Genomic DNA, 14,360 nt, shown 5'->3' on the forward strand with positions numbered 1-14,360 from the left:
CCCCTGTCGTCATATCTGTAAATGCAGATGTCTACTTACAGAACTCTCCACAATCATGGTTCTCGATCACTTTTATATTCATGTTGGCTGTAGGTTTACTTTTACAACTTCTATCCTTCTTCATGTTAGATAGTTTGATGTTTAAACTACTATGATAAAAAGTAAAAATTAATTATAAACCCCAAAAAGTTAAAGCTGTTGGCCTTTTCCTTGTCGATGTGTGTCTAGGGGATGTATCTCTGCTTATGTGAGCATTCAGTGTTAACTGAATCAGAGATAGGGGTAGAATTGAGCGCAAAATCAAGATGCTCCTAGAAATGTATGGATTTAAGATGGAGACAATAGAAATAGGCTAACAGTACTTAGATATTGCAAGTACATGAAAGGTGGTGTTTTTCACTACTGCCAGATTTTGAAGACCACAACATAAGCTCTAGCTGGATTGAGACTGCAAAACCAATACTAGATTCTTTTGCTGAAAATGTCAGTTTTCTCCAGTCTGAGTTATCATACCCAAGCAGTCCACCCAGTTAGTTTTTCTCTGCAGTGAAGGGAATTTGATTATACTGGAAGTGGAATTATGGCTCTAATAGTTTCCACTCATATCTTAAAGCACAGTTAAGTAACTGAACCCAACGTTACAATGAGATGTATAGACATACTCTTTTTTTTTTTTTAAACACACCACGCACAAGTTTTCCTTTCAGATTTTTAGGTTCAATGTTAATTTCACCTTGCTTCTAATAAAACAAGCACTGATATTTCATTTTCCTGCTCTTGATGTTTATAGAAGCCTATAGAAATCTTTATTCCTTTGGGTTTCTCTCTCAGATCTGTTCAAGTGTACAGCTATTACTACAGTAAGAGTTGGGTCTGCTCTTACAGAAAAACTGAAAAGCTCCCTCCAGGAGAGTTTTTGCTCTGTATTGGGAATTGGGAGCAGGTGTTAACTAGGCAGGAGTATCTTGTCTTTATTTATCCTAAAGACAGAACCCCAGATTTGACAACAAGGGAGGGGGAAAGCAAAGCTTGTAGAGCTGGTCCTGGGGTTATTGGAAAAAGTTATGCACAGAAGACATGACTGGTGATGGGAGGTCACCTATATGCTCTGGGGTAGCCAAAAAGCACTGTGTTCTGACCGTGAAATCAGAAAGTTACAACAGAGACTGAAATATTATTCAGGCCATTTAGGAACTTCTTCAATAGAGCTTTTCCCCTTTTCTCCACAGACTTGGGCTTTGCAGGCTTGCTGTTTATTTTATTATTACAGGTTTACTGTTCAAAGACAACATAACTTAGGAAAGAATAGGGATCACATTTTTATCACATGGACAAATATACCTTAAAAAGAAAACTTAATCATGCAAACCTAGCACTTACTTTATATGGATAAAAATGACCTATGTAAAACTACTTATTACTTGTTGAAAGAATCTGGAACGAATAGACTATCACAAATAACATTCTATATCATATAGGTCATGGTGAGATATTTATTACTGAAATCAATGAGAAGTAAATGAAATCTGTCAAGAAAAGTTTTAACTAAATATTCAAAAGTTTTCAAGTCAAAATTAACTAGATTTTTTAAACATCTTCTGCATGAAGTGCATCTAAAAATAATGCCCACTTTCATTCTTTCAATCTGAAATACATTCTGGGACCAGCATGAAAACTGACACCAGGATACAGCCTTAGGGGTCTGATCTCTAACCTTCTGATTAAATTATTTCTAGACATCAGACAGGGATTTTGGATGGTTTTTTTGAAGTTTTTGAAGTTGGGAAGTGTTGAAGACACTCAATTCCCCTCCTTTTTTTTTTTTTCCCCCTTAAATTTCTTACATTCTAAGCATTTATAAAAAAATTTCTTTGTCATTCTAATGAAAATCTGTGAAAACAGCTGTTGTTCATCTTTTATTTTGAAGAGAAGATTTTTCAGTTTCTAGGGTCCTATATTAAGATTATTATTACTTTTTTTTTTTGTACTACAGTCAGCACAACAAACATTATGGTTTTACATACATTTGTAAATAAAGGATATGCCCACTGCAAGCTGGTAAGTCAACTGTAATAAAAGGTTTCCTGTAAACATAAAACCAGAATAAATCCAAACAAACCAGGGAATTAAATGTAGGCTAATGTGGAAGTCGTATTAAGTATTTTTTGGCAAACTGTGATGTATGCAGCAGCCACTGCACGTTATTCCCAGCTGCTGATAGGGACATTGAAACAAGCCTGCTGTACAGGTGCTAGATTTTGATTTAATAAATAGTCTGTACAGTATCAAACTATATAAAAAGTTTAAAAACCACAATGAGGATTATTATATTTAAAATTTTTTTTATATTGTAAAAACTTTAAAATTAGGTCCAAACCACCATTAAAAAAGGTATGAAATGTGCAATTTTGCAGGTGGAAACAAGGAGCACAAGAAGGGGTTCCATAAGGGTTAATAAGAGTTGCTTTGTGAGTTCTCTGTGTTTCTAGTATCTTCATATACCTGGTAATCAAACAGACCTCAGAGCAGTTCTCTTCAGGCAAGCAGGACATGAGCTAAAGGTATCATCACTGATTTCAGTAGGGAAGATTGGCTGCAATAAGGAGTAAAAGGCTATTTTAAGAGACAAATGCACAGTACAGTCTATTTATGTAAATACTCTGAAAATGCAGGAACAAAATTGTTTTCTAACTACAGAGCTGTGAAATCAGTGAGCCATGTGGATCTATAATATATAGCAGAATATTTTAAAATCTTAAACCTTCTTGAAAGAAAGCTGTGGTAAAGTCTGCATCTAGAGTAACATGAGTACTTACTTGCGTTTTAACGAAAACCTCCAAAGATTATATATTTCCAAATATACTAAAATTAATATAACTCATTATTTTTAAAAGGCAATAATCCTTTTCGCTTATTTTGCACAAACCATAGAGTGAGGAACTGATAATTAAAAGCAATACAAATGGTAGGTAGGATGAAACAGATGGCTGCAACACAATTCTTGAGTCTTAACTGGCACTTAACACTAACTCTACTTTCAATTTGACAAATACGATAAGACACCTATGTTGATATACACTTGGTGCACTTTAACTACTTTTATTTATGTAACTGAGGTATTAAAATTGTCTTGAAAAGCAGACATCTAAAGGAGAGAAAATGATACGAGGAAGAGAATAGTAGTCATTGTTTTCAGTGTTCATTGATTAGTAGTTGTTTTTTTCTTCCAATATCCTTAATTTATAATTTCCATGCAAAGTCTCTGTCTTACTCCTCCACTAGATAGGTAGCTTGGGAAGATGGGAGGAAATCCACCATTCTGCAGCAAGAATTAGTTATGAAGACTGTGGGTTTTTTTAAATGAAGTATAAGAAGCTAAAAGTGTGTGCAGCTCACGCTGCATATAGTACCTTTTAATATATACACTGTCATTGTACACAAGCATCTTGTATATACACTGATAGCACTTTCACTGGGAAATTAGAAGTCAATAGATAATGAACCTTGTGTCGTATCTTCTCTTCCTCTAACATAAATTTCACACGGAATCTCCTCCATCACCCTGTCTTCTATGACTTGCTCAGGGCAGTCATGTGCTTGTTTGAAAGTGTAACTACTTTTCTTGAATGTGCTATTAAATGTTTTCATTGGCTGAGGCTGCGCAAAATCATTGCGAAAGGGAAGTTCCATGGAGCTGAGGTTTGTCCTGCTTTGTTTTATATTAGAGGCCTGGGAGCCACAGTGGTGGTCATGAATGCATCTGGAAGCTGTTGAAGGGCGTCTCATTTTCTGGTAGTTCTCCAGTTCTTCTGATAAATCTGCCAAATCTGCAGAAATTTCTTTGTCTCTTAGCGAAAACAGTTCATAATGTGGAGGATCAAAAACTTCCTGGAAACCAGTTTTATTGAAAGCAGTCTTGCAAGCCATAACCTTTTTGCGAGGTTGTTTTACTTGTACTAGAATTGAAATGATGAGAAGAACTAAAACTATCCCTGATGTGATGCCAATGATTGTTCCATGAGTTCTGCTGATTTGTTCAAACAATCCATTTTTTTTCTTTTCTGCAAAGAAAAAAATAAGGATTATGATAAGGCTTTTACTATTTTCCATGCTTTTGATCACGTATTAAAACAAAGCAAGCTGTATTGTGATTGCCACAGAAAAGCCATATTAAAGAAGTGGCTTAATGGCACTAGAGAGTAGACCTGTAATGTCAATGGGATTTATCATACTGGATCTGTGCATTTGTTCAGCAAGTCTAATTCCCTGTCTGCATTAGTGGCTCCCATATGCTAATTCAGTGGCAGGTGGAACTCTGTGGCCCGTGCATGCTGGCTCAGCTGGGATGTGGCTTCAATCCTGAACCTATACTGATCAGTTCATATTCCAAAATCTATAAGTTAAATAGGCTGAAATTAACCTTAAATAGGTGAAATACAGCTACAAATGATGCTTCTCTTACCATATTTGCTCCTGCTGGTAACATTCCCATTGATGTCAGTAGAAGGAAACCTAGATTTAAAATGGTCTAGTTCTTCTTTAAAGGTGAAATATTATCATAGTGATGATGTAAGAGTGACTGTACTATTTATTTTCACATCCCTTGTAAATTTAAGGACTGTGTGTGTTGTGTAAGTCTGTTATACCTATTTCAACACGGGGAGCTTTAGCATAGATATATTGCAGTTTTAACAGTCCCATAATCAAGTCAGCTGGAAAAAAAAAGGGGGAGGGGGGGAGGACGGACACACCAACCAACTCAAATCACATGGCACTTTTGGCTAGTACTTCATATGAAAACACACAAGATGGCAGCATCAGAACAAGACGGTTTTCCATACCTAAAATTCTTACTTGAAGATTAAAATTTTACAGTTGGATTTCTGTTCTGTAAACATACTTGTCCTAGGAGACTAAAAGAATTCTACAGTGAGACTGCAACATCTGCTAGTGGGGGAGAAAAGCATTTAAACCTATGTAGAAGAAAATGTAATAGCCTAAATGTTGCACATTGTTTTCAGATAATCTGCCTTCTGCCATCTGGACAATAGTTACGCACCTGAGTACTCCACACAGCATGGAGAGAGCTATACACCATCACACGCTATTTGAAACAGTCCATATACTTAACAGAGACTCCCAAGGAGTTGGCTAATAAGAAGTTATGACTGAAATACAGTTTTACTTCAGAGCTTAGCCTGCTTACTCTGAGTTACCTACAATATGAAGAAGGGTATCTCCCCTTACCCTGCCCTTAGATCTTAGTGTTACCGTACTTTGTGGGAGGCCTGAATTCCAGTGCTATGGCAGTTATCTCATCTGCATCTAGGTTTCTTAATTCTTGGAAGTCAAAAAGTTGTTACGCAAAAGGTGATGTCTTCTCCAGTCTCTTAAAACAGATTGCATACAACTGACTTTTCTATCATTTTTTGTGTCATTTGGCTTAGGCATAAGGCAGATCACAATAGGCTCAGATTTAGGTAGCTGTTGATAAGAACTAGATGAGAACTCTGAGTGCCTGCAGGAACTGAGCACAATTGTGAGCAACTTGCTTCTTAAGGCTGGATATTGCTGATGTGGTTCAATCAGTCTCTCTTCAGTCTACATTTGCTGGCAATATGGATCCAGTCTTCAGCTGTCTCTTAATTATCTTCTGTGCAAGTATAACAGCAGAATTTAGATTGTATTCAACATAAAATGTGGTAGGTTATCCAGCACAAGATACAGCAATTTAAAAATAATGTGAAAGACACTTTCTTCATATTGCAGTATGGTTTTCATGGAATTCATTTTTTTAAATACTGCAGTATGTAAGTGAAGTGTGGAGTCTAGGCAAGATTCTAGAAAGCAGTTGGTAAAGCTGGGAAAGAGATCTAGAAATTGCATTTAAGAGGGAATGTTAAATATTATCAAACCCAAGGATTGTTTAGAGGAAGCTTACTCTACACTGAAAACTTGGGAGTTATAGATCAGTTTTGTCAACTGGAAAGTTTCCATCATATACCTTGGAGGAGAGTATTTTAGTGGTGTGAATTTTTTTGTTTGCCCAAAATGCAATTTCAAAGTAGGTTTTTTAAAATATTTATTTATTTATTGAAGATTTAAGCCGGATTTGTGTGTTGAAAAGCCGTTTTATTCCAAGATTTTATGGAGAGAAGGTTTTGACCCTTCCTCCAGAGTTAACTTACCTTTGAAATGGAGCACATATTTAAATCTTTCTGGAGTTTTTTACTCAGACCTATTTATATCATTCTATTTGTCAAAAAAAGCCCAAGCTCAAGTCTGTTGTTTTATTCTTTTAGCAAGAAAACTGTTGACCTGTTGGTTATATTCCAACTTTGAAAATTCAGTCGCTGTTAAAGCACAGGTGAATGTATTGGTGCTTTAGCAGAGTAACAGTTTCCCCAAATCATGAGAATTTTTCCTAAAAAACCTGATATTGAAACAAGTCTTTACTGTAGATGTGATGGTTTAAGCAATACTCCCCTGCTTCATGTTCTAGAAGCAGTAATCTACATGTGTCCGTTTTCCATAAGCGATGACTTCTTGCTTCCTAACAAGGCCTCCTTCCTCCCACCCTTTCTCACACCATATCCAGCAGCTGCATTTACTTGGACATAGTCTGTGATTAGCTGAAAATAAATGTTTTAAAATTGCATTTGTCTTTGAAGATTGTTGCTTTTATTTCAGTGTTGAGAAAGGCTTTTGGGGTTTGAAGGCTTGTCTGTCTTTTTCCAGCTCTCTGTTTTTTCTCTAAAAGGTATTACCTATTACCTGTCCCTGTGATCCTTGCTTCATTTAAAGTTTAGAAATGGATAGGATGCAACGTGGCAAATGCTAGATTCTATTTCCTGTTAAGCTGATATCCTTTTAAGATAGAGAGTATATGCTGAGGAGGAAGAAATTTAATTATAAAGCAGTAATATCAATATTCAGGATGCTTACATGTGAGTTTAAATAAAAAATTTGGAACACCTTCCTGAGATTAGTAGAATAGCTGTCTTCAGCATATTTCCAGGAAAAAGACTTTTCATTACTTTCTTGAAAGGCAAACTGACCAGCCTAGCTTATAAAGGCTCTATAATTTGAACTATATTCACCTCTGCAGTGATTTTCATCCCAAGGGTAAGCACAGTTTTGAATGCCATTGCAGACTAAAGAATTATTGATGCACATGTTGCTATGGCAGAAGTAAGTGTTGCCTGAGCAGGGAGCTGCAGGAGAGAAGAGAAAGAAAAGATCAGGAATATTTAGTAATTGATGCGTTGTAATAAAACTAGTGAATTCCTGTTATTGTTTTAACATGCGTACTCATTCTTTATCCTGTTTCAAACATGCTTACTTTTCTTGCGCATCACTAATTATCGGATGATTTAATCTCTCTTCCTGTGGGTGCTTTCAGTCGTACTATCAATGCAACAAAAAATTATTGTTGCTCAAAATTGGTAGCAGATAGAGACAGTCACACAACACAGATAATGGAAGAAGGATTTTTATACTTGTTTAAAAAAACTTAATACTTACAAATTGCATGCTCACCATCAATTATATATTTATTCAGTCTGCTATGCATCTGCTAGGTAGATATTGGAAGCAGTTCCTGAACATCTGCATTTAAGAGCCCATTAACATCTTAAGGCAAATCAGATTTCAGCTTGTGGAGGACTGTTTCAGTAATTGCAAGAGATTTCAGTAACTGGAGGCATCTAAGTCATTCCTGCTTGTGAATCAAAGCTCTTAGATCCTCCTATTAGGGCTAATGCAGGGATTGAGAGAGTAGAGTTTAGCTTTTTAGCTATCTGTCTATATATAGTTAGAAATCTGATGAAATAAATTAACTATAAAGTTGCCCTGAAGATTTTGTTTCTGTGAATGATTTTTATAGCTCTTTGACATTAGAAAAATACATTTTAAAAGTAATACTTTTTTTCAGGATATTGTATAATATACATAGGGAATTCTTTATGAATTCAGGGCACTGGACAAGAAATTGATTTTTCCTTTCTCTGTCTCAGTAATGTGGTATTTTTATGATGGAAATGTCTCTTATTAGTGGAGTCAGTTATGTATTAAACAGCAAAGATGTGTGATAGACATTCTACTATTTGGTTTCATAGAAAGAATTTATTCTTGAGCAATCTGGATTCTCTGAAACAATGCAAAGCCCAAAGGGTACAGCACAGGAGGGTGAGTATCCCTGAATACAGCATGGTTTTCACTTATTCCTTCTGTTAGGCTTCAGAGTCTCAGTGATAAAAAGGGAAGTTATGCCTAAGAGAAAATTCAAACCTTTAATTCTGAATTTGCATTCTCTAAACCTCATTAATATTGTCTTCCCATTTCTTGCTCCACTGAATATTGGTAACCTATGTTCATCGGTTATAAGCTTTTGTATTAGCTTCCTCTTATTGCTTAACCCCTGGCAAGAAGTTCCATATAGGAAGCTTGCGCTTTAATTGTAGCACAAGTGCTGTAGTACCTTCAAGTAATAGAGCATGTATTTAGATAGTATTTGCAAGAATTTACCTATGTAATTTTAGTGTTTAAAAATGTTGTGGTAGCTATCGGATGTATCTTCCTTGCTCAGCTGAGTTGAAAATTTAATTGTTTGGGAAGTAGATTTAGTCTGAAGAACGCTGCTTTAAAATACGATCAATGCTTAGGAAGGTACAGATCATATCCACTGTATCGGTTATGAATGAAATGTCATGTTAGGTGCAAGCGGGGTCAGGCGCACAGGGAGGAATACAGACACACTGAGTGTGCAGGGATGGGGCTGGGAAAACCAAAGCCTACCTGGAGTTGAATATGGTGAGTGACATGAAGAGGCACCAAGAAGGGCTTTCTCAAGTGTATCATCAACAAAAGGAAGGCCAAGGAAAATATGGGCCTAGTGCTGAATGGGACAGAGTGGAGCCTCCCTCGATACCTGAGATGGTGATGGAACATACAGTCCTAGAACCCATTTTAAATGTACATGGGATAAGAATTGGAAGTAGTCAGCATGATGAGGAAATCATGCTTGACCAACCTGATTGCCTTCTATGATGAAATTACTAGCTTAGATGAGCAGAGCAGTGGATGTTGTATATCCTGACTTCAGCAAGGCTTTCAAAACTGTATTCCATAATATCCTTGTAGAGAAACTCATGGAAGTGCAGACTACATAGGAGGACAGTGAAGTGGACTGAAAGCTGACTGAACTGCCAGGCTTAAAGGGCTGTGATCAGAGACATGAAGTTCAGATGGAGGCTGTCACTACTGGTGTACCCCAGGGGTCAATAGTGAGGCCAACACTGTTTAACGTCTTCATTAATGACCTGGATGTAGGGACAGACCACCCTCAGCAAGTTTGTAGATCACACAAAACTGGGAAGAGTGGCTGACAGACTGGACACTTGTGCTGTCATTTGAGATAGGCTGGAGAAATGGGTCAACAAGAACCTCAAAAAGTTCAACAAAAGGAAACACAAAGCCCTGCTATTGCAAAGGAGTAACTCCACATATGTGTACAGGCTGACGGCCAGCGAGCTGGAAAATCAGCTCTGTGAAAGAACACTTGGAAGTACTGGTGTAGGAAGAAGTGGAACATGAGGCAGTGATGCACTCTTGTAGCAAAAATAGCCAGCAGCATCCTGAGCTGCATTAGGAAGAGCATTGCCACTTGGTCAAGGGAAGTGGTTCTTCCCCTCTGCTTAGTACTGGTGAGACCACACCTGGATTGCTATGCTCAGTGTTGGATTTACCAGTACAAGAGAGATATGGGGGGATCCAGGGAAATGGCATGAAGATAAGAATTTGGAGAATACTGGTATGGGTTGCCCTGAGTGGTTGTGGAGTCTCCATCCTTGGAGATGCTCAGCAACTGACTGCACATGGTCTTGGGAAACCTGCTCTCCTTGATCCTCTCTGACCAGAGATACTTCCTAGTGAGGCTTCGAAATCATCACCGTTTTTTAAAAAATGTTTTATGCCCACTTTGTTTCAAGGGCCAAACCATTTTTAGTGGAACATGATTCAGTGGGACTTAATTGCATGGTTGAACTTAAGAAATTACCTGGAAGAATAAAATCAAACATTTCCCTACATTTAGACTTAACTATGTCTTTAACTGTTTCACCAACTGCTACTGTTTAGGAAAGAAAATATAAAGGAACCTGACTGTTGTAGTTTTGCTGTGCCAAACTATCACCTGCGATGTATCAAGAGTGGATGCTAAGGCAGTTCACATCGTCAACGGTTTAAGGCACAAGCATCATATGAAATCATGATGTAAGCACCGTCTGAAAGTATGCTGCAATTAAATTCCAAAGGGATTCACACCTGCTGCCTGAAGGACTAAATAATGACAGGCTAGAACTTACACAAGAATATTAATCTAAATATGAAAACAGGCATCCCAGACAACCAAAGCAATTCACAGAAACAGGAAGATGTAGTCAACATTTCTAAACATTATACATATATAAAAGGTTAATAGAACTGAAATGTTTACAATGCAGACTACAAAATAAAAGGCTCTTGGCTTTATTAGCATGTGGGGAGAGTAGTTTTTCTTTATGAATTTGGGAAGAAAGATTGCACAAGCTTTACTTTATCAAGGATAAATAGGATCACCATTTAAACAGAATAGCTGAGAAAAGGCTTAACAGGTACAACATCTACTAAAACATTTCTAACTATGAGATAACACAGGATCTATGAAATTCCTGTCCAGAGTGGTTGTCATGGATCCATGTGTATCTGCTGGTGTTTCAGTATGGATCTGTATGGAGCTGCAATTCTTTTGGAGGCACAGAGGAAGAATTATGATGTAAGACACGTTCCCTTTCTTAGTCCTCCAAACAGGAGAATTTTTTCATGTTCCTGTATTTTTGGATGATGCATTCTGCTGCTGCATCTCCATCTGCCAGCATAGTCTCTACTTTACATTCCTGTGTAGTCTCTTTAACATTTTGGGGGGATGGGTTCTGTTCACAAGTTCATAAAGATGGGACAAATGGCTTCATTTTCCTCTTGTGTGTTTCTTGGGGAGTGCTAAGTCTAAAAGTCACAATGATTGATTGGTTCCAGTCCAGGACTTCAAGGACATAGCTGGACTCTCCTCATAACAGCTGCCTAAGACTGGTGCATTGTTCACAGTGTTCTTTATATCCAGCATTATTCATGTATTGAATCAAGCCCGAAATCAAATACATTGATTTTTAACATTGCTGTTAGCTGAATTACTTAGTCAAATCTGCAAGCAGCACTAGGTGTGTGCAAGGTGACTGTCATGCACGATTAGTTTATTTATGTAAATCTTTTCAGAAATATTGATTGTTTTCATGGTTGGTTTCATATAATTACAAATCATTAGTAAGGTAGAAGAGAAAAATAGCTTAACAATATGAAAATAAGTATGGATTCACTTTTTTCAGTTAGAAAAATTCTTATCAATAAATTATTTAAAAATATATGAAACATTTTCAGACACATTCTTTTCAATTACCCTATCCAAGAAAGACAGGTAGAAGATAAATAAGAATAACCACATACCTTTGCAGATTTTCTTCTGCTAATGACTTTTGAGTTGCTTTAAAATCATAAGTTTGGCAAGTTATCTAGCTTTAGGAGTAATTACTGTTTCAATCTCTTGCAATCAAAAAAATACCACAAAAAAAATCCTGAAAAACCCAAACAAACAACAAACAAAACCCTAAACCAAAACAAACTACTCCAGTATTTATAATAAAAATAATTTCCCTGACAAAGTTCATAGCATTTTCTAGATTGAAATCTGGAATAACTTGCACTATCACTAATATTAATAATTTTATTGAAATTAAAGCTACTGGAAAACAGTTATCAATTTTGCAAGTTGTGCTTAAAAATTATTTTTACTGAAAATCTCAGTATCTAAAGTTTATTAAAAGTCTACTGTAGATTAAACAATAGACTAGTTTGAAACATTCAATTGTTTATTACTACCATGTGTGCAAAGTAAGCAATAAGCTATTTCTCTTATAAGTCTCTATTACTTTAGAAAGATGGTTTTACAGAAAGTAACTTTTCTCCTGTGTTAAACTCCACTGTTTTGTGGAACAGAATACAAAATCAAATTGTTACTGGTAACCTGAAATTTTTTGCAAGGTGGTGACCAGAATCCCTTTCAGGACTGGCTATAGACATGTTAGTTCTGTGAGAAAAAATTATTTCTTTGACAGAAATCTGTACTATTTAATCTTCAAGCTGCACTTTTTGAAAACTTTTAGCAAAAACATAGATTAGATTCCCTGAAGTGGCAGATATGCTTTATTCAGCTCTCCCCATGTACCTTAGATCTGCTCTGCAGTTCTAAATGTAAGTCTACTTTAGTGCTGAAGTTGGCGCTTATTTTCAGGTTCTGCAATGTGGACAATGATATCCTTTGTAAATATGTGAGGCAGCAAAATTCCACCAAGTTCAGGAGCAAACACTTAGAAGAAAACCTCACAAAATACATGCTTTCAAGAAAAATCTTAATTTACAATGAGAATAAAGACTATCTCTAACCCAAGCTATGGAATCCAGATTGCTTTTACAGCTCTGATTTTAATACAACCTTCTTAAATAAATTTCAATTTAACTCTTATCCATGGTTGCACAACACAACCGGGCTTTGCTAAGGGAGCGTGTGTAGGATCATTCAGAGCCCCATCCAGCTGAGGAAGAGGTAGCAGCTTAGGTGGGAGTGGGTGTAGTTTCAGGTCCAAAATTGAAGGTAGAGCTGTGGATAGGAAGAAGATCCAGGCTCTGCAGGGTCACACATGTTTTCTAGCCTTCTGATCAACCAGTGTGGGCTTGAGAAGAGCCTGTTGTGGTGTCTGGCAGGCAACTGAAAGATGGGGGCTAGTGGGAGAGCACACTTCAGTCCCATTGCTGTCTCTTTTAGGTAAGTCTGTGCTCATTTGAAGAACTCTGTGAGAAGGACATAGCTTAAGGCTGTATTAGTACTGAATTCAAATGAAAAATAAACCTTTTAAGAATGGAGGAAAGCCTTTCTTCAGGAACTATGCTTATAACTGTAATAAAGCAAGTGTTTAATTTACCTGCTACTGTGAGAAGGAAACAGAAACAACCTTTTTTTGTGTGTTCCTGCTGCATAATATACAGCTGATGCTTTTTCTAAAATACCTGAAGTACTGTGATACCAGGAGAACAGGTATTTTAAAATCTACTTACGATCCACAAATGAAGTGAACAGCATTCTGAATCTGCTTAGCCTACTGCCTTCATCTGCCCACATTCGTACCACACCTGTCCCCGTCTGCAGCATGACGTCATTTGCTACGGTGCTGCAAAACTTTGCCTTCAGGTTTTCAATAGAGCTACTTCCATCATATACAGCAACAAAGTTTCTTTTGCATTCGTTTGAATGCTCCATTTGATAGTCGAGAAATCGCAAATAAATCTGTCAGAAAAGAGAAATTAATGTCTCTAGGAAAAGTAATACAGAGAAGACAGTTTTCTTTCTTAGCAAATCTTGAATAAGATGTTTTGTCCCCTTACACATATATGTAGCTCCCAATTCACAACACTTTTAAACTTCCATTTTCTCATTAAATGTCAATGTTGAGTATTACTGGAAATTTGTCTAAGTATCTGTTTCACTTCTACACCCTCCCCAAAACAATCTTTACTTAATAATTTACTCTGATATACTTCTGCTCCCCTTGGAAAAAAAGTAAAAAGCAACACACTTGCTGAAGAAAGCCCTAAGCAGCTTTGCTAAATGTGCAGTCTGTTACTCTAGAAGAGATACAAGAAATCCATAAATGTGCTGAAAGAATTTTAATGGTATTTTGACTGTCCTCTTTTCTTTCTTTTTAATTCAGAAAAAACAATGTCAAAATATAAGGAAAGAAGTCTAGTCAGAAAAGCTCTGAAGTAGAAATTAAAATTTATTGCTTCAGAATAAAAGCTAATTACTGCACCACAGCAGTGTTATAGAAGACATAAACCATGACATCAGGAGTAATCTGAATAAAAATGGAAGCAGGAGAAAAGTAAGCTGGCTATCTAGGAAGAGTTAATAAGTTTAAGCCAATCTTATTTCCTCCAAAACCAAAAATCTAATCCCAGAGAAGGCAGTGCATGTGTATAGAACACTGCAGTAAGGAAACTAGAAGACCAAGATGGCACTTGAAAGAGTAAGCAAATAATTTATTTTGCTGGAGCAAGAAACATGCAGAATAGCAATTCAGTTAGAATTACATGAAAAGATCATAGGGCTTTTTAATCTCTTGAATGGTTGTATTTGTATTCTCAAAATTCTAGCGAAAGTTGATGAGGTTTGTAACAAAGTCACCTAAGCATGCTGCAAAGTCCATCTTTAAACT

General features: G+C 36.6%; 1 protein-coding gene across 7 annotated transcripts in view; it reads right to left on the reverse strand.

Annotated features, from left to right (window-relative positions):
• Window positions 1-1,231: 1,231 nt before the first annotated feature.
• The window catches only part of NETO2 (neuropilin and tolloid like 2), a 36,838-nt gene continuing 23,709 nt past the window's right edge, over window positions 1,232-14,360 (reverse strand). For 6 of the 7 annotated variants that reach the window (XM_080410832.1, XM_080410831.1, XM_080410830.1 and 3 more), the window contains 3 exons: window positions 13,204-13,432; window positions 7,101-7,214; window positions 1,232-4,061 (listed from right to left, as the gene is read on the reverse strand). In XM_080410832.1, the coding sequence (XP_080266958.1) occupies window positions 3,481-4,061; window positions 7,101-7,214; window positions 13,204-13,432 (924 nt within the window). In that variant the 3' untranslated portion in view covers window positions 1,232-3,480. The remainder of the gene's footprint in view (window positions 4,062-7,100; window positions 7,215-13,203; window positions 13,433-14,360) is intronic. The other variant, XM_080410833.1, reaches the window with a different exon arrangement.

The sequence above is a fragment of the Falco punctatus genome, assembly GCF_963210335.1.
Source record: "Falco punctatus genome assembly, chromosome: 14".
NCBI classification, from domain to species: domain Eukaryota; kingdom Metazoa; phylum Chordata; class Aves; order Falconiformes; family Falconidae; genus Falco; species Falco punctatus.